Genomic DNA, 18,816 nt, shown 5'->3' with positions numbered 1-18,816 from the left:
TGAGAAGTTTCAAGATGCCACTGTTGGTCGTTTTGACGTAATTTAGGATTTAATCTTCAGCCTGTTTCTTTTTTTGTCTGCTTGTCCCACTCAACCAGCCCTGTTCAGGCCCTTTTTCTAGTTATAAACAGGTCAGGGCCAGCTGTGGCTGTTTGGTTTTAATTAGAAACTGTCTCTTTAAATTTTGAAGAGATCTGTGCACATGCGTAGTAGAACCCTCCGAGGGTGGGGCTTGGATGTCTGCTAGCACAGAATGGAGGTTCGCAGACAGCAAGGGACAAATGAACACCTACCAAAATAAAAGAATGTCCACAATTTTATCTCCGTGGTTCTGCCAGGCGTCTGTATCTCCCCGATCCTTCCCCTGCTTGGTCTCACCCAAGATGGCAGCTCCTGGAGCAGCTGAGCGTCCTGGACTAGAAAGCAATGGATTTCTTGCTTCTGCCACAAATTCCCCCAGCTGTAAGCCTTCCAACCTTCTAAATATTCCTTTATATGTGGTTCAGAGTTCTGGGACCATCCCCTGAGCCTGCTTGGTCCAGTATTCTGTTTTGTTGCTGACGGAGCTCTTCACAACACTTCCACCCGATCTGACATCTTGTTTGTTCTCTCGGTTTTTTGTTTTTTGATTTATTAGTGTTAAGAATACATTCTAATGGATATCAAGTTTGATATGTTTTGAAGTAGTATTGGGGAAGCTCTTGGGATTTTTTTTCTTTTTTTTCTTTGTTTGTTTGTTTGTTTGTTTGTTGCATCAATAGCACTGGTTATTTTGAATAAATAAATAAAAGCTTTCTGTAGTTGCTTCATGTATCAGAAAAAAGCATTCTCTACCATGGTATATTATTTCCTCTGCATTAGAGAATAGCTTTTCTAAATATTGGGAAATTTTACCTAGTCATTAATGAAACAGAACTTGCGTTTAACCCATAAATATATGCCTAAGAATCTAATAGGTACATTGCCGTTTTGGACCTGCTGGCATAAATGGGTGAACAAACTTGTAAACTGTTGGCCTGTGTGGCTTTTTGTTTTTTGTTTTATTCCAACCCATTCCTTACATGTAGGTTCCATCTTCTCAGTATTTGGAAACCAGGAAAAGTAACTTTGTAGTAATGTGATGTTAATCCAATTGTATATTGTTTGCTTTATTGTAAATACTGGTGAACAGTGGTCAATAAATAGTTTTATATTCATGTAAAAAAAAAAATCTGCACAAGACCTCTTTAAAGTGTTCAAGGCCAAATATGTCAGTTTGAGGACTAAGGTGCACCCGACCCAAGCCATGGTATTTTCAATAACCTAGTAACATGTAAAGTTGGACAGTGAATAAAGAACTTAGAAGAATTGTGATGCATATGAGTTTTGGTGTTGGAGAATATTAAAAATACCATGGACTGCCAAAAGATTAACGTAATCTATGTTTGAAGAAGTACAGCCAGAATGCACCTTGAAAGACAGAATGGCCAGACTTTGTTTCTCATACTTCAGACATTATCAGAAGGGATCATTCACTGGAGAAGGATATTTGATTTGGTAAAGTGGAAGGTCAGAGGAAAATGTCCAATGATATGGATTGGCACAGTGGCAGCAGCAATGGGCTCAAAACGTTGCAATGATTGTGAGGTTGGTGCAGAACTTGGCAGTTATTCATTCTATTGTGTGTAGGGTCACTGTGAGTTGGTACTGACTTGATGGCACTTAACAACAACATTACTTTGATACATTGTTGATTCATCCTTGCATTCCTGGAATAAATCCCAAGCTCACCTGTGGCTCCTTGAAAACCCTATTATACAGGGTTGCTATGGGTCGGAATAGACTCGACTGCACTTTAACAACAAGTAATGGTTTATACAATATTTTGTGCAAAGAACACGCATGACTTATGTTTTTTCCCCCAACCACTATGAAAAAAAAATGTGTTTACAAAAATAAAATACATTGGAGGCAGGGCACAGTTGAAAAAATGTATAGCACATGTATTATTTGCATAAAATATGGTAATTATTTTAATGTGTTGTTGTATTCTGGCCATTTGCATTTTATTGAGAATTTTTGCACATATATTCCTAAGAAATACAGGTCTGTAGTTTTCTTATTATGTCTTTGGCTTTGATATCAAAGAAATCATAGAATGAATTGTTGTTAAGTGCCGTCAAGTCAATTCCAACCCATAGCAACCATAGGGTTTCCAAGGAACAGCTGGTGAGCTTGAACCACCGACCTTGAAGTTCAAATGACTTTGCAATCTGACGCATTAGTCTACAGTGCTACACCAGGACTCCCATAGAATTAATTGTTGCTATGTGCCATGGAGTCAGTTCTGACTCATAGCAACCCTATACAGCATTTTCAAGGCTATAAATCTTTATGGGAGCAGAAAGCCTCATCTTTCTCCTGCCAAACAGCTAGTAGTTTCAAACTGCTGGCCCTGAGGTTAGCAGCCCAAGTCATAACCACTACACTAACAGAGCTCCTTATAGAATGAATTAAGGAATATTTATTTGTTTGTTATATATTGAAAGACTTTGAGCAGGATTGATATAATTTCTCCTCTGAGTGTTTGGTAAAATTCTCCATGAAGCTTTCTGGTTCAGGACTTTATTTTGTTGGAAGGTTTTTGAATACCGATTTCATCTCTTCTCTTGTTAAGGGTCTGTTGAGTTTTGTTTTTTTTTAACCTTTCTTTGTATTAGAATTGTTAGGTTATATATTTTTAGGAATTTGTCCATTTCATCAAATTTGTTAGAGTACAACATTTTATATAAATTATATTCTTTTAGGATTTTTATTTCTGTTGTAATGTGTCCAGTTTAATGTTTTATTTTGGTTAATTGCTTCCTTTCATGTCAGTTTAGCTAAGTTTGCCATTGGTGATTTTCAAAGAACTAACTTTCAGTCTTGCAGATATTTAATTTATTTTAATATTGTTTTGTAGTTTTCTGTGCACAAGTCTTTTGCCTTTCTTCTTAAATTTATCCCTAGGTACTGTATTCTTTCAGATGTTGTTTTAAATGGTAATATTCTTTTCTACTTCCTCATCGCTGATATCTAGAAGTCCTGTTGATTTTTGTGCTTTGACCTTGTACCTTGCCACCTTGTTGAATACATTCATTTGTTAATAATAGCTTATTTGTGGTTTCTTTGGTGTTTTCTGTGTATAAGATCTCATCTGCCATAAACATCATATTGCTCCTTCCCAGTTTGGATACCTTTTTCTTTTTTCTCCCTTAGCTTAATTGTTCTGAGCAGGATTTCCAGAATGATGTTGAGTAGGAATGGTGAGAAAGTCTTGTTTCTCATCTTAATAAGAAAGTTTTGAGTGTGATGTTAGCTGTAGGTTTCACATTTATTTTTTATGAACTTAATCATTAGCATGGCCATGTGAAGTAATTTGTGAAGCTGAGAATAAAAGAAATGAAGAGAGTCAAACCCAGGTCTATGTAGCTTTAAAGCTCGTAATTCTTACATATGTTAAATGTGTTACATTTGTGGTCTGTGGTTTAGAAAAAAATTAGGATATTTTAAGAGCAGGAAAACTCTTATAATAAGAAAAGCATTGTGTTTTTTTCACTAGTTTTAATCCTACCATGTGTCTAAACTTTCATAAATGTTATATGACAGTAAACTGATCTAAGATTCCTTGATTGCTATATATATGCATATTTCTTTATATTTCAATAATATAAAAAAGCAAGTATAGACAATAATAAACACTCATGTACCATCACCTGTCTTTAACAGTTCTTAGCATTTTGTTGTCTTTCATTTCATAAAATATTGCCCATATTTATAAACCTGTGTGCATCCCATTCCTGTTGGAACCTATGTTGTATCCTTTTCCCAATCCTTCCATTTTACTACCCTCCTTCACTGACTACTAAAAGAAAACTACTGTATTAACTTCAGTGCTTGTATTTTCCACTTGCATCTGTAGCTGAATCAGCCTATATGAAGTGTTGTTATTACAATGGAGTCGGTTCTGACTCATAGTAACCCTGCACAGGGTTTCCAAAGCTGTAAATATTTATGGGAGTAGAACACCTCATCTTTTTCCTGTGGAACCGCTGGTAGTTTCAAACTGTTGACCTTGAGGTTGGCAGCCTGACTCGTAACCACTACGCTACCAGAGCGCCTGGTTCTGTATTTCTGTACTTTACAGATGAAGATACTGAGATTTAATTTTCTTGCTTGAGGTCATACAAACTTGGAGCCAGAATTTGAATCCTTGGTTTCTCTGACTTTATAAACTTCACCTAAGTCTTTGGATAAGAGTTTGTTTAGTGGACATATTTATTCAGGTGTCTAACAAGGCACCTAAACCTCAGTATGTCTATAATTTAACTCTTATTTCTTTGCAACCTTCAGACGTGCCTCTTCATCTTGTGTCCATCTCAGTAAATAATACCACCATCTCTGTAGGTTACAAACTGTCTCACTTACCCACATCCTGTCATTAAATTCTATTGTTTCTGCCTTTTAAAATTTGCTCTTTTGCTTTCTTCTATCCTCTATTGGGGAGTCCTGGTGTGGCGCTGTGAGCTAATGCGTCAGACTGCAAAGTCGTTTGAACTGCAAGGTCGGTGGTTCAAGCTCACCAGCTGCTCCTTGGAAACCCTATACAGGGTCGCTATGAGTCGGAATCGACTCAACAGCACTTAAAAACAACAACAACATTTCTAGTAATTTAGTTTATCTGCCACCGCTTACATTTTCATCTTTGTTTTAAAGTAATTATTGACGTTTGGTCTCATATAGTTGATTTTTAAAAGGAGCACAGTACTTCTGTGTGATAATTATTTTTTTCTTAACCAATTTGTTATTTAGCTAAAAGGTGACTTCATTAATTTTGGCTAAAGGTTTGTAGGGCTTCTCAGGGCAGCAGTCTCAGGGAGTCGTCTAGTCTTAACCACTTCAGTGAGTCGGATTTTTTTTTTTTTTTTTTTGGCATTTAAGATTCTGTTCCACATTTTTTTCCTCTTCTGTTGTTGTTAAGTGCCATAAACTTGGTTGGTTCTGACTCACTGTGACCCCCGTGTAGGGTTTCCAAGGACCGGTTAGTGATTTGAACTGCTGACCTTGCAGTTCAAACCAACCTATGATCAAGTGCATATCCTACAGTGCCACACCAGGACTTTTCTGTTAGGATCCATTTATTGTGGCCTTGATTATTTGTTGTTATACATATTATAAAGTTCTGTTAATAGTATTTTAATAAAATAAACTCATAATTTTATATTTTTAAAACATTTTCATTTATGAAATTTAAGATGTTTGCTAAATTGAAAATATATCCTTTCTCTTTGCAGTCTGATTCACCGTCTTATTCCCCTCAGCCTCAGCCATTTCCTCAGAACTCTTCACAATCAGCTGCCATTACTCAGTCTCCTTCACAGCCAGGATCCCAGTCCAACCTTGGCCCACCTCAGCAGGGAGCGCAACCTCCACACCAAGTCCAAATGCCTATGTATAACTTCCCTCAGTCACCACCAGCTCAGTATTCTCCCATGCACAACATGGGATTATTGCCAATGCATCCTCTCCAAATCCCTGCCCCATCCTGGCCCATTCATGGCCCGGTGATCCACTCTGCACCAGGCACTGCCCCCAGCAATATTGGCCTGAACGATCCCAGCATCATCTTTGCACAGCCTGCCGCCAGACCTGTGGCAATCCCTAGCACCTCTCATGATGGACACTGGCCTCGTACTGTGGCTCCAAATTCCTTGGTGAACAACGGTGCAGTCAGGAATTCGGGTAACTCATTTTCTTTTTTTCTACCTGTTTGTAATTTTTTCCTTGTTATTTAAGCAATGCATGTTTGAAGTTTAAAAAAAAAAAATCATGCATAATCTCAGTTCCTAGTGGTATCTGTTGTTGCTGTTATTAAGTACTGTCCAACTGACTCCAACTCATAGTGACCCTGTATAAGGGTTTTTTAGGAGCAGCTGGTGGATTTGAACCACAGACCTTGCAGCTAGCAGTTCATTGCTTGTTTAGAATATTACCATTCAGTCATTTTTGTATATTTGCATTTTTTAAAAAGATGACATACACTACAAATCTCATTTTATACCTAGATTCTTAGTGGTATCTTTTATTTTTTAAATCCTTTATTATGGAAATTAAATATATATATATGCCTAACATGTAAGAGTAAAATATAATTAACTCCTAAGTGTGTACCTATTACTAAGCTTTAACAGTTACCAATATTTAGTATTCTTTTATTTGATGCCCACTATACATTTTGATAATTGGCCTGAATATTTAATCACATACTAGACATTTTATAAGATTGTCTTGTACATAAGATAGTTTATCTCTTAAAAAGAAATTACAGTATCATTACTATACCTAGTATTATCTTATACCTAGTTTCTTATTCAATCTTCTATTTCTCTGAAAAATAGTACTCCTAATTATTTATTTGAATTGGGATTCAAACAAAGCACATACCTCACTTGTGGTTGTTATATCTCTTATGTAATTTTTAATTTCACTATTTTTCCTCATTCCAAATACTTATTAAAGGAACCTGTTAATAAGGAGTTCTGTTAAATGTCCCACCTTCTGGACATGACTGATTTGATTATACCCTTTAACATGCACCTCTGTTCCTGTACTACCTATAAACTGGTAGCGCTAGAGGCTCAATTTGATTCAGGTTTGTTTTTGTTTTTTTTCTTTTTGCAAGAAAACTTCTTGGTTGGTGCAATGTACTTTTATTCTTTCACTTCAGAAGGAACTTGCTCTCTGGTTTTTCCTTTATGAATGATTGTAAGATTGATCAGTGAATTCAGGTACTGTTGGCCTATTCCACCCATATATACTTTTTCTTTTACTTAGTAGTCAAAGTTGACATTGATAATTGTTATCTAGATCCATTCTTCTGTTGTGGGTTTTTAAATGGTGATTTATTTTACATTTATTATTGGCTTTTCTATAAAGAATATTTCTTTATTAAATATTTAGTTAGTTTCTTAGTGCTGCTATAACAGAAATACCACAAGTATGTGACTTATTGACATATAAAGTTCCTACTTAACAGTTGTTCTGTGGGAAAAGGTGAGGCTTTCTGCTCCCATATAAATTTACAGCCCTGGAAAACCCTATACAGTGTCGCTATGAGTTGGAACCGATTTGGTGGCATATCACCACCACCATCACTCTGTCCATCATGTCCTCAGTATACAGCTCTGCTCCTCTTTTTCACCTTCTTCTGCCTTGGCCCAAAGTAGGGCTTACTTAGATCACTTTTTTTAGGAAGCTTTTCTTAAACTTACTGCTCCTGTCTTCCAATTGTATTAGGTATCCTTTCTCTTCTCTGAGAAATCTTAGTGGAAAGAATGTTTGAATGGACAAGTTGATGTTTTAAAATGTGTCTTTCCTTTCTTGTTGAAATGCAGAGCCAGGTTTTCCAGGACTGAATCCTCCAATTCCTTGGGAACATGCACCACGTCCTCATTTCCCCCTTGTCCCAGCTTCGTGGCCTTATGGTTTGCATCAAAACTTCATGCATCAGGGAAATGCCAGATTTCAGCCCAACAAACCTTTCTATACTCAAGGTACCATTATTTAACTAATCATACATTAGTTAATACACTGAGTGGGTTTTGTTCTGAGACTGGGAGCTTTAGTGAAGACTAGGATATGAAAACTAAAATCATGCATTGAGTAAACACATATTGATAACATAGTATATATACATCAGACTGTGCTAGGTGCTTGTTGTTCAACATAAATAAAACAAGTATTCCCACACTTAATGTACATTAGATGAGCCAAACATGTCAAAACCAAGAATCTTAAGTTTTGAGGGGTCAGTTTACTTCTGCCCTAGAATGGGAAGTCAACATATATAAGGGATGTAGTTACCAGAAATTAATTTACAGAATTTGACCTTTGCACTAGATCTTAAAAAGGAACTTTTTCTAGAAATTAGAGGAAGTTGTTCTTATTTGAGGGATTTATATGTGCAGAGATGTGTGGGTGATGAGGCTAGTGAGGGTGAGCTGAGGCCTATGCCATATTATGAGAGTTTAGGTTTTATTTAGTAAGCACTGGAGTCTTAATAAATTTTTGAGTCAATTATACATTGTCAAATTTGTTTAGTAAATATAGGACTTGAATGATAGTGTCATTACAATTACATTAGGGAGTTTAAGAAACTATAAGGAAAGTCATTCAGGAAATGTTGACTGAATAAAGTAACTAAAGGAAAGTTGTTCAGATGCCTAGAATAAGTACCAGGCTTGATAACATTTAAGCCTTCTTGAACTATCGTATACTGTGGGGCAGCCCTTTATTAAAGAGTGACTGTGTTTTGTTTCTTCCGAGATAAGAACCTAAGGTTCAAAGGATATTGGTTATACAAATCGTTTTTAGAGAGAATCCAAAGTTCATTCCTGATGAATTTCTTCCTTGATTCTGTTTCTTCTTTATTATCTCCTGTCATATACCCATCTCTCTTCCTTCTCCCTGCTCTCCCCATTCCCACCAAAGTATTTCTCTGTACTTCATTTCTACTTGCTGTATAAATAGAGAATAGAGAACTAGCCTCTAATTAATTCTAAGGGGTTGTCAGGTAAATAAATGGGCACAAGCCTTTCAGTTTCCTGTCTGTGTTGTATCCAACAGACAGATGTGCCAACCGTCGATGTAGAGAGCGTTGTCCCCACCCACCGAGAGGAAACGTGTCGGAGTAATGCGAGTCCATTTTCTTTCAGCTGGTCTACCGATGCACAGCAACCAGCCAATCCTGCTGTCTCAAGGGTATCCGTACCTCAATGTCAGTTACATTCAGCAGAAAAAGTGACAGTTAATGGAAAGCAAAACAAATCAGGTCCTGATTTAATATTTTAACACGTTTAGATAGATTATTTAAATTCTAAGACTGTTTTTAAAGACTGTATTATTTGTATATAAATATGAACTATAGTTTTTACCAGTATCACCAAATTGAGTGATACAAATTTCATCTATTTTATTACCCTATTTTTAAGGGAATTTTATGTTTTGTTTAACCTTGATGAATTGTATAAAGAGAGAATTTAAAAAATTACATTCTTTATTTTCTATTAGCTGTATTCATACTTTGGTTGCTTCAGACTTTATATAGTATATTGTTCTTAAGAATTAGGAAAGAATTTCATGTGTTTTCAATTTGTCACTTCTATTCTTTACAGAACCTTGTAGTGCCAAAAACTTTTTAAAAGGTAAAAAAATAAAATAAAATAAAACCACAACAAAGATCCAGACTTTTCTTTTACAAACTAAATATTCACATTGGAGCAGGAAATTGCTTGTTTGTATTTGAAATAATTGTTTCTAAGGTAATACATATTTTTTGAGTTAAATTTGGTTAATCCATCTGGTTGTTTAGGTGACAGAAATATAATGTCATCATTCAGAGATCAGAGATTGGTTTCATGCTCAGTGACTATAAGCATTTTAAATCACATACTTAGTTTAGAGATCCAAGGATCTTTTCACGTCCTTTATTTTGTCACAACCACCATATAAGGTTAATAGGAGCAGGTACTATCTTTATTATATCATTGAGATAATAAGTGACAAAAGTGAAGAGACTGCCAAAGGTAAGCACACTTTCATTTTGGAAACAATAGAAACCAAAGATCTTTTGAAATAGTTACTAAACACTGAGACTAATGCCAATAGTGGAAGGATGGTAATTCTTATTTATTAATGGCCTATTATGTGCCAGAGAGTCCTAGTGTGATGCTGTAAGGTAAGCACTGGACCATAAGTTTGGTTTGAATTGCAAGGTCAGCAGTTCAAACTCATCAGCTACTCCTCAGAAACCCTATAAAGGGTCGGTATAAGTTGGAACTGACTCAATAGCACTTAACAACAACGTGCCAGAGAGAATATCCATTCTGAATCCTGTGAATTACCACCTGGAAAACAAATGTTCTAGGATTTTAATTGTCAACCAATAATGCTCTTACAATCAGTAATTATAGAAATGTTGGAATTTGGACGTTTGTTGGTGGTGGCAGATTTTTTAGCTGATTTTGCTGTTGGTAAGATGAGGTCATTTTGTCTAACCTTTTAACTAAACAATTGTCAGGGAGTTTAGGTTAAATGATGCTATACATGTATTTTGAAATGTGCAGACTAAAGAATAGATAAAATATATTTGAAGGATAACAATTGCTTTATCTTTATCCTGCTTCTTAAGGAATGTATTACGTAGAGTACCTGGGCTGGCTCCTGCCAATATTTAACAGGGATGTTGCTTAAAACCTATTGTAGAAAATTGAAGGTTTTCCTTGCCATAGTTAAAACCTGAAAAGGCATTTACTAAGTGTTATGACAAGGTATATTTACTGTTAGTTTTTATATCAAAACATTGTAACTTCAGCATCCTAAGTGGTATAATCAGCTTATTTTGTTAATGAGAGAGGTGGCCCAATTTATGTTTTTGTTAACAGCTGACTAGGATTAAGCATATTATCATCTTCAAGCTCTGAGAGAATAGCTCTAAATTAGAGGATGAGATTACAGAGGTATTCATTTTACTGTTTGGATTTTGTATGAACTTGAAATAGTCACTAAACAGCAACAAAAAGAACAAACCTGCAACAATAATGCTGCCAGCTTAGCCTTCCTTCCCAGTGGCACAGTCTAGGGTTAGGGTTAGGAACACATCTTTGATTTCTAAGTATAAAGAAGCTGTCAAATCTCAAGGCAGAGTTTTTTAAAAAGCAGTTTTCAAGCAATGGGAAACGAAATCAATTTAGTGGTATGCACCCAACATTAAAAAGTGATTATTTAGTATAAAATACTAAGAATGTACTTTGCATTAGGAATTATTTTATGAAATTTTGGTTTATTTGGAAACAGACAGATGTAAAATTTTGGTATCTAATGCAAGCTGTGGTCAAAAAGTTTTAAAACTATTGTTTAAAGATCCTATCCAACAGGCTAGCTATATAGCTAGCACAGAAGGCCCTTTAGCAAGGTTTATTACAGAATTGCAGAGGAGATGGGACTTACCAAAAAGAGAAGTCCTACTCACTCTTACCTTTGTTCTAAATAATCTAAGTTATTTTCTGCTTTGAAATTTTTGTTGAAACCATGTGTTTCTAGTAATGGATGACATATTAGATAAAAAATGTTTTGAATATGGATTTTGTTATGGTTAGTGAGATACATCTGTCCAAGGGGTCTGTGATGCTGAGGTGATGGCTTAAGGCCTGTTTCATCAGATTCATATACTCCATCAGATGTCAGCACGCACTAAAAGTGGGTAGGTGCTTCCCACTAAACCCCAGAGGAAAATGTAGGTGGGCTGCTTTTCCACTTCACGCTTATGTTGGTGTTGCCTGTTTCTGTTGTTTATACACACTCCATGGACAATCTCATCTAAGCACACATCTTCCACAATTACTTAAAATTTGTCAATTCTGGCTATTTTGACCTCTAGTATGTATTTCCAACAAAAGTATATATATACCATACCAAAAAGCATTTGCTTTTGAGTTGATTATGACTCACAGCAACCTATGTCAAGAATAGAACTCTACTCCATACGGTTTTTGTTGTTGTTAAGTGCCGTCAAGTAGGTTCTGACCCATAACGACCCTGTACAGTGTTTTTGAGGAGCAGCTGGTGAGTTTGAACTGCCAACTTTGTGGTTCAAACCAGCTTTGCAGTATAGCACATTAACCCACAGCCCCACATGGCTGACTCTTTTTTTAAAAAAAATAGGTCACCAGGTCTTTCTTCTGAGGTGCCTCTGGTGGATTCAAACTGCCAACCTTTCCATTAGCAGCCAAATATATATGTTAACCATTTGCCAGAGATGCCAGATATACTATACCTCTTTAAAAATTATTAAATTCAGTGTATAATTTTTTCACCACACCCTGTGTCTCTCCTAAACCTGGTCTCTTTCTGATATATTTTCTAACGCTGTGAATGACACTACAGTCCGTTTTGTTAAGGTGTTAAGTGCTATTGAATTGATTCCAACTCAGTGACCCAGTATAGTGTTTCTGGGGCAGTAAATGTTGAAAGGAGCAGAAAGTTTCATCTATAACCTTCAGAGTAGCTGGTGGGCTCAAACTGCAGACCTCGTCCAGTACTTCTTGTACAGACCCGAGCTCCCAAAACCCATCTGTGTTTAAGTAAATTACAATAAAAAATACATTTTCAATTCTGTTGCTCTACTAGTATGAATTGTTAAGTGCCATCGAACCGATTTCCACTCACAGCAACCTTGTATAGAGTTTCCAAGGAGAGGCTATTAGATTTGAACTACCAACCTTGTAGTTAACAGTCCAGTGTGTATCCTCTAGGACCACAACAGTATTTCAAATATTACTGATTAGACTTGGATAAAGTAAATATTGCAGGATACAGGGTGTGCTCCTTAACCTGGAATTCAAGGTTTGTGAAGGGGGGGAAAAAACCCACACAGTAATAAGGATGTCTTGTATAAAGGATGTTAAGAGAATCTGTTGAGGTGTCCAATGAAACTGGACTACATGAACCAGAAGGAGCCTTACTGCAAGGTGTTCCTGCAAAGCTGTTGCTAACTTGCAAAGCAGGTTATATGTTTATTACCATTTTCTACTGCTAGGAAAAAAAGTTATGAGTTAATGTTTTACTGATTTGATATTTGAATAATGCAGCAGCACAAATACTGGGAAACTCAAAAACAGTTCCATCACTAAGCAAGCCAAAGACCAAACTACAGAAAATGGGAGTGTCAGGTTTAATAACAAAAAAGCATGCCACATACTTTCACTGTCATCCATGTCACCAACCCCTCACCCTCAAAATCCTTACTACCCTCATGAATTTAATTTGACTATAGTCAAGGTTGGGTATACAAAAGAGATCAAAAGCAGCCCTTAGGAAGCATTTGTTCTCAAAATGTGGTTTATGATTCAGAAAGAGAAAGCTCTATCTTTACAATGTTCAGCACCTTTTGGCTTTTAAAAAAAAAATGTGGAAAAAGTAAAAAAAATTAAAATAGTCTTAATCCTTCCACATAGACAGTCTCATAGTCTCTGGGCTACAATCAATCTGAGTCCATTATTCATTCCCTCTCCGGCTCTTCTTGTGACTTTTCTTAGACCTGAAATGACAACACATACAAATAAATCATTTCATTTAGCAGCTGTTTAAGGAACTGGGTAAATAAAGATTGCTGATCACGCTGATACGGATGAGGAAGACACTGAATATTTAGTAAAATACATCTGGTATTTTTAATGTCTCAGAGCAACTCTGTGAGTCAGGCATTAATATCAAAAATTTACCATTGAGGAAATCACCTCTGTTACTTAAGAGAACACCTAACAGTATGGTAGATAGAAGTTTCTAAGGAAAGCTTATGGAATCAAAGTGACTTTCCAAGGTCCCTTAACTGTTGTTGAGTGTGAAAAGTTGGGACTTACATCCTTTGTCCTCTTCTGAGAACAAAGCTTATGCCCTTTCCACTATCCAAAGTTGTATTCCCACAAGAAAAAAATTTCAGGGCTACAGACCAATTTTGTCTTGAAATGCCAAAAAATTTCACCATTAAAATGAAACTTTGTAGGTTCAACTTAGTTTATTGAAATTTTAACTTCTGAATGAAGAGTGAAATTGTTACCTTTTATTAGAGGTCATTACATACCTTTCAGGGGACTTTGAGTGACTCCTGTGTCTGTGACTGTGGTGATGACCTGGGGAAGAAGAGGCCACGGGTTAAGTGAGAGTCCACCTGCCTCTCTTCACATCACTCTCACTTCCTCCACTCCCTTCTAAGGGCTTAGTATTTTTGGCCTATTCTGGGAACACGTCTTAATAGATAGCACCTTTGAATTAGGGTGGGGAAATAGTAATTAACATTTTACATGCATTCAGGCTTTATGGCTAATTTATAAATATCACATGGGGTTTTCACCATGACTCTGTAGAAGTTAGTCCTATAACTGCAGATAAAGAAACTGAAGTCCAAAGCTAGTAATAATAGATGAGATGTGAACTCCTAATTCCTAGTCCAATTCCTTTTCTCCTATGCTATAATAGAGTCAGGTCACTCTTATACTGGAAGAGGCTAACTGCTCTTATTACATTTTTTGTTAAGACAACCAATGACAAAAGGCCCAAATGCTATACCTGGGGACTTGGAACGGGATCTGTGCCGTCGATCTCGGGACCTACTGCGGTGACGTCTTGGACTCTTGCTCCTATGTCTTTCTCGACGAGGCGAAGGGCTGTGAAAAAGATTGGTCAGTGTCTGGTAATACATATGCTACAACAAACAACACACAGCCCAACTCCCCAATCACTGTTCTTCATCACAAATGACTTAAGGCCTACCTCCTCCTTTTGGGAGACCGACTCCGCCTACAGGGTGGGGGTGGGGGAGGAAAAGGAAGAGAGCTTAGTACATATTGTAGATTACAAAGTGGTCCCTATTTTTCCATGTCTTTTGCAGTGTACCTTTGTGTCACCCTCCCACACTAACTTTGGGATTGGCTATGTGACTTGCTTTGGTCAGTGGGATATTTGCGATTGGGCATGTTTGCTCCTGAACTGTCAATGCCATTAGACAATACCCACCCACAGGAGAAGAGATGAGTTGTTCATGTCATCACATACCAGCCAACAGACAAGGCATGTAAGTGAACCTAGATTTACTAGAAAATAGCCTCGCTGAGCTCAACTTAAATTGCTGACCATAGACTTGTGAACTAAACAAATGGTTGATGTCTGCCATTGAAGTTTTGAGGGTCATGTTTGTGACAATATGTAACTAATCCACTGGGTCAACAAAAATTCTCCATAGGCTGGACATTTTTCCTTCCCTGAAGTCTAAACTTGGAGGCTATGTAGTGCTCAAAGTTTTCCCTGGAAGAGGCCAATGACTAGGGCCTGACCTTCTGGGAGACCGGCTCCTACTCCTCCTGTAACGAAGAGTGGGAGAGCGTCGGGGCTTGTCTAGGTCTCTGTAGCTTCTCCGGCGGTGGTCAGGTGATGGTACTCTCTCCAGCTGCAAATGAGAGCGATGAGTCAGAGATGGGCACATACAACACTGCTTATACCCCTTCATGTCACAAAAATCTTCCTCTGAATAAATTCACAACGCAGTAATTCATGTAAAAGGATAACCCTGAGCCCTGGTGTGGTGCTGTAGGATAAGCACTTGACTGCTAACCAAAATGTTAGCAGCTAAAATCCACTAGCTGTTTTTGGAAACCATATACAGTGTTGCTTTGAGTTGGAACCAACTCGACAAAGCACACCACCACCACAAAAAGAACTACCAAAAAAACTTTCCAATAATCTCACAGTTCTAGTGTTGCTATCATTATTCTAAGGCTGTGTGAGTGATGTTACAGAAACAAATTCTCATCTATTTGAGTAGAATTTCTAATGTGATTATGCTCATCTGCTTAAGTTCCAAAAAATTTAAGAACCAATAAGGTTAAAAAACATTTATTTCCCCTAGCTCTACCAGCTAAAAAGACCTAGAAACAACAACCAACCCAGTAACAAACATAGTCACTGCTACTGGGTCCACCTGTTAGTTCTTAAGTGCAGCAGAGTTGGTTCCAATGTATAGCGACCGTATGCACAACAGAACCAAACACTGCCAAGTCTTATTACCAAGGTCCTATTTTCCAACTACTGATCCTTCCTGTTTCTAACCTTTGCACTCCAATCACCAGTAATTATTAATACATCTTGACTGCATGTTTGATCAATTTAAGACTGAAGAAGCTGGTAGAATTCAATTTCATCATCAGTGATTTTAGTGGTTGGTGTGTAAATTTGGATAACAGTGGTATTAACTGGTCTTCCTTGTTAAGTGCAATCAAGTTGGCTCTGACTCACAGCAACCCTGTATAGGTTTCCAAGGAGCGACTGACTGGTGGATTTGAAGCACTGACCCTGTGGTCGAGTGCTTATCCTACAGTGCTAGACCAGGACTTCAAACAAATTTATTTTCTCATTGTTTAGGAAGCTGTTGTTACTAAGTGCTGTTGAGTCAATTCTGACTCAGTGACCTTATACAGGGTTTCCACGGAGCATCTGGAAGGTTTGAACTGCGGACCTTATGGTTCGCAGCCCAGAGCTTATCCTACAGTGCCACACCAGGAGTCTGGCAACACCAGGTCTTCCTTGTAGGCATATGGATATTATACTATCACAGACAGCAATATACTTCAAGATAGATCTTGGAATGTTCTTTGTGGTGATGAATGCCACACCATTCCGTTGTCAGAATCAGAATGGCCATTACCAGTCCATTTCAGCTCATTAATGCCAATGCTATTGAAATTTATCTGTTGCATTTCATTTTTGACAACTTCTAATTTTCCTAGATTCATATTCCGTACATTCCATGTTCTAATTATTAATGGATGTTTATAACTTTTATATCCATATTTTGAGTTGTATTCCATTTGCATCATCACTGTCAACTCTACTTTGAAGTACCTCTTCCCCTCCAGTCATATTTTGAGTGCCTTCCAACCTGAGGGACTCATCTTATCGTACTACATCTGACGATATTCTGGTGCTATCTGACAGTGTTCTACTATTTATAAGGTTTTCAGTGGCTAAACATTCAGAAGTAGTTAGTCTTAGTCTGGACTATCTGTCCACCATGGGTGAACCTGCTGGTACTTAAAATGGCATAGTTTCCAGCATCACACAAGCCACCACAGTACAACAAACTGACAGACGAGTGGTAGACTAAGTACATCTTTTAAAACAGAAAGAAACAAAAATCTAACATAGGTCTTTGTCCTGTCATTTGACTGACTAGATGTTACAAGAGATCTTCTCAATGTAGAACAACTAAGCCAGATGGTAGGACACACGTGGTCTTACAAGAATGAGGGAGGTCTTCAAGTACTCACCTACTAAAGAACTAACAGAGCTGGGACTAAAGCAGTGGGAGTTCTGGAAGAGCTCTGTTTGAACAGAAATGCCAAGATCTGCAATGCTTTAGGAAATGGAGCCTTGTGAAAGTCTCAGGCATGGAAGAATGGGGCTAGGGCTCAAGTACTGAAGCAAAATTCTCAAAAACAACAGAATTCTCAGGTGGTGGTAACTCTAGGTACCAGTAGAAATAGAGATAAATACTTTTTGGAGGAAAATCTCACCAAGCTAAAACTTAGAGCCACAGGAATCTCACCAAGTTCAAGTAATTCTCTTTAAATAAAATTTCCAGAAGAGAAGGTTATGACACCATGACAGAATCATCAGTAGCAACAAGCAACAGAACACACAGTGGCTGATGAATTTGAACTGCTGCAGACCATGGAATTACCAGCCCAACACAACCCACTGGGCAACTCAAGCTCCTAAAGCTCTTCAGAGTAAACAGTAATGGCAAATGACTATAAAAAGATATTCAACTTCATTAGTAATCAGAGTATTCAAACTCTGACATATTAGTCTGCACCCAATGATCTAGTAAATGTGCACAAATTCTGACAAAATTAAAATTAGCAAATAAATCGGGAGAAGATTTGGAGAAAAGGAACTTATTCACTGCCAGTGGAAGTAGAAATTGGTACAACCACATTGGAAAACAATCTGACAACACCTCAAGACCTCAAATTATGCATGCCTACAGTTTAACCCTATACGGGGTCGCTATGAGTCAAAACCGACTCCACGGCACATCACCACCACAGTTTAACAATCCCAATCACAGGTGTATATAACTAAGAGATATTCATTCTTACATACGTATACCAAGAGACAAGCACGTTTGCAATAAAAAATGAGTATACACAATGTGCCCTTAAATAGAGTGTACCTACACAATTGGATATTATAAAGTTGTGAAAATGACTGCATTCGTTCTGCCTACAACAAAGATGACTACTGAAAATGCACTTAATGAAAAAGTTACATCCTACTCCTGGAAGACTACAATATTATGCTAAATCACTTTTATAGAGGTCAAAAAAAACACTTAACATTTAGACAGAGGTACACATATGCAGGGAGTCCTGGTGTGGCGCTGTGGGTTAATGCGCCAGACTGCAAACCCATTTGAACTGCAAGGTCAGCGGTTTAAGCTCACCAGCTGCTCCTTGGAAGCCCTACACGGGGTCGCTATGGGTCGGAATCGACTTGACGGCACTTAAGAACAACACATATGCAGAGACTCTACGTTACTTAACTCAGAGGTTCCATGCACAGAGATTATGATGTGAATGGTACACATTAATATAGTGCTGTGTAAATCTACAGAGCCTCAAGGATTTGCTCTGCAAATGTGATTAAATTACCCAGAAAATGATCTCTGAGGGGGAGCCACAGATATGGGATAGGGAAGGAATACAGAAGCAAATTACTCTCAATACTCTCTAATTATTGAGTTGCTGGTAGATTTTAAGGTTTGAATATATTATACTTTGTACCAAACATTTTAAGATGTAATATTTTGACTATCAAGTGGTGTATTTTAAAAGATACATTAAAAGACAAAACAAAAGGTATCTAAACATAGAATATTAGTATTTTCAGATATAAAATATTTGGCAAATATAGAGAAATAAACAGGAACATTATTCAGTTCTAATTATTCAAATATATTCAAGGCTAGTATTTGTTTTTGTATTTCCTCCTGGGTTTTTTTTTTTTTCTGCATGTATGTATATATTGTTTTATTATAATTTTAATCACAAAATTTTTGTTGTTGTTGCTGTTGTTAAGTGCCATCAAGTCGGTACCGACTCATAGCGACCCTATGCACAACAGAACCTCATAATTGTTGCCACGCTTGAGCCCATTGATGCTGCCATTTTGCTAATCCATCTCGTT

The 18,816-nt window shown here is 37.2% G+C and overlaps 2 protein-coding genes across 5 annotated transcripts in view; one reads left to right on the top strand and one right to left on the bottom strand.

Moving 5' to 3' along the window:
• ZCCHC11 (zinc finger, CCHC domain containing 11) overlaps positions 1 to 9,362 on the top strand; it is a 217,543-nt gene extending 208,181 nt beyond the window's left edge. For 2 of the 4 annotated variants that reach the window (XM_006839775.1, XM_006839774.1), the window contains exons 29-31: positions 5,313 to 5,760; positions 7,413 to 7,571; positions 8,644 to 9,362. In XM_006839775.1, coding sequence (XP_006839838.1) covers positions 5,313 to 5,760; positions 7,413 to 7,571; positions 8,644 to 8,711 — 675 coding nt within the window. In that variant the 3' untranslated portion in view covers positions 8,712 to 9,362. The remainder of the gene's footprint in view (positions 1 to 5,312; positions 5,761 to 7,412; positions 7,572 to 8,643) is intronic. The other 2 variants (XM_006839773.1, XM_006839772.1) reach the window with 1 other exon arrangement.
• Positions 9,363 to 10,969: 1,607 nt separating this feature from the next.
• PRPF38A (pre-mRNA processing factor 38A) overlaps positions 10,970 to 18,816 on the bottom strand; it is a 47,226-nt gene continuing 39,379 nt past the window's right edge. Inside the window, exons 6-11 of the mRNA XM_006839771.1 lie at positions 14,907 to 15,019; positions 14,347 to 14,373; positions 14,143 to 14,240; positions 13,658 to 13,706; positions 13,034 to 13,114; positions 10,970 to 10,980 (exon numbers count right to left, since the gene is read on the bottom strand). Coding sequence (XP_006839834.1) covers positions 13,072 to 13,114; positions 13,658 to 13,706; positions 14,143 to 14,240; positions 14,347 to 14,373; positions 14,907 to 15,019 — 330 coding nt within the window. The 3' untranslated portion in view covers positions 10,970 to 10,980; positions 13,034 to 13,071. The remainder of the gene's footprint in view (positions 10,981 to 13,033; positions 13,115 to 13,657; positions 13,707 to 14,142; positions 14,241 to 14,346; positions 14,374 to 14,906; positions 15,020 to 18,816) is intronic.

Source organism: Chrysochloris asiatica, unplaced genomic scaffold (assembly GCF_000296735.1).
Source record: "Chrysochloris asiatica unplaced genomic scaffold, ChrAsi1.0 scaffold00026, whole genome shotgun sequence".
NCBI lineage: Eukaryota > Metazoa > Chordata > Mammalia > Afrosoricida > Chrysochloridae > Chrysochloris > Chrysochloris asiatica.
This window is presented reverse-complemented; position numbering and strand designations above follow the sequence as displayed.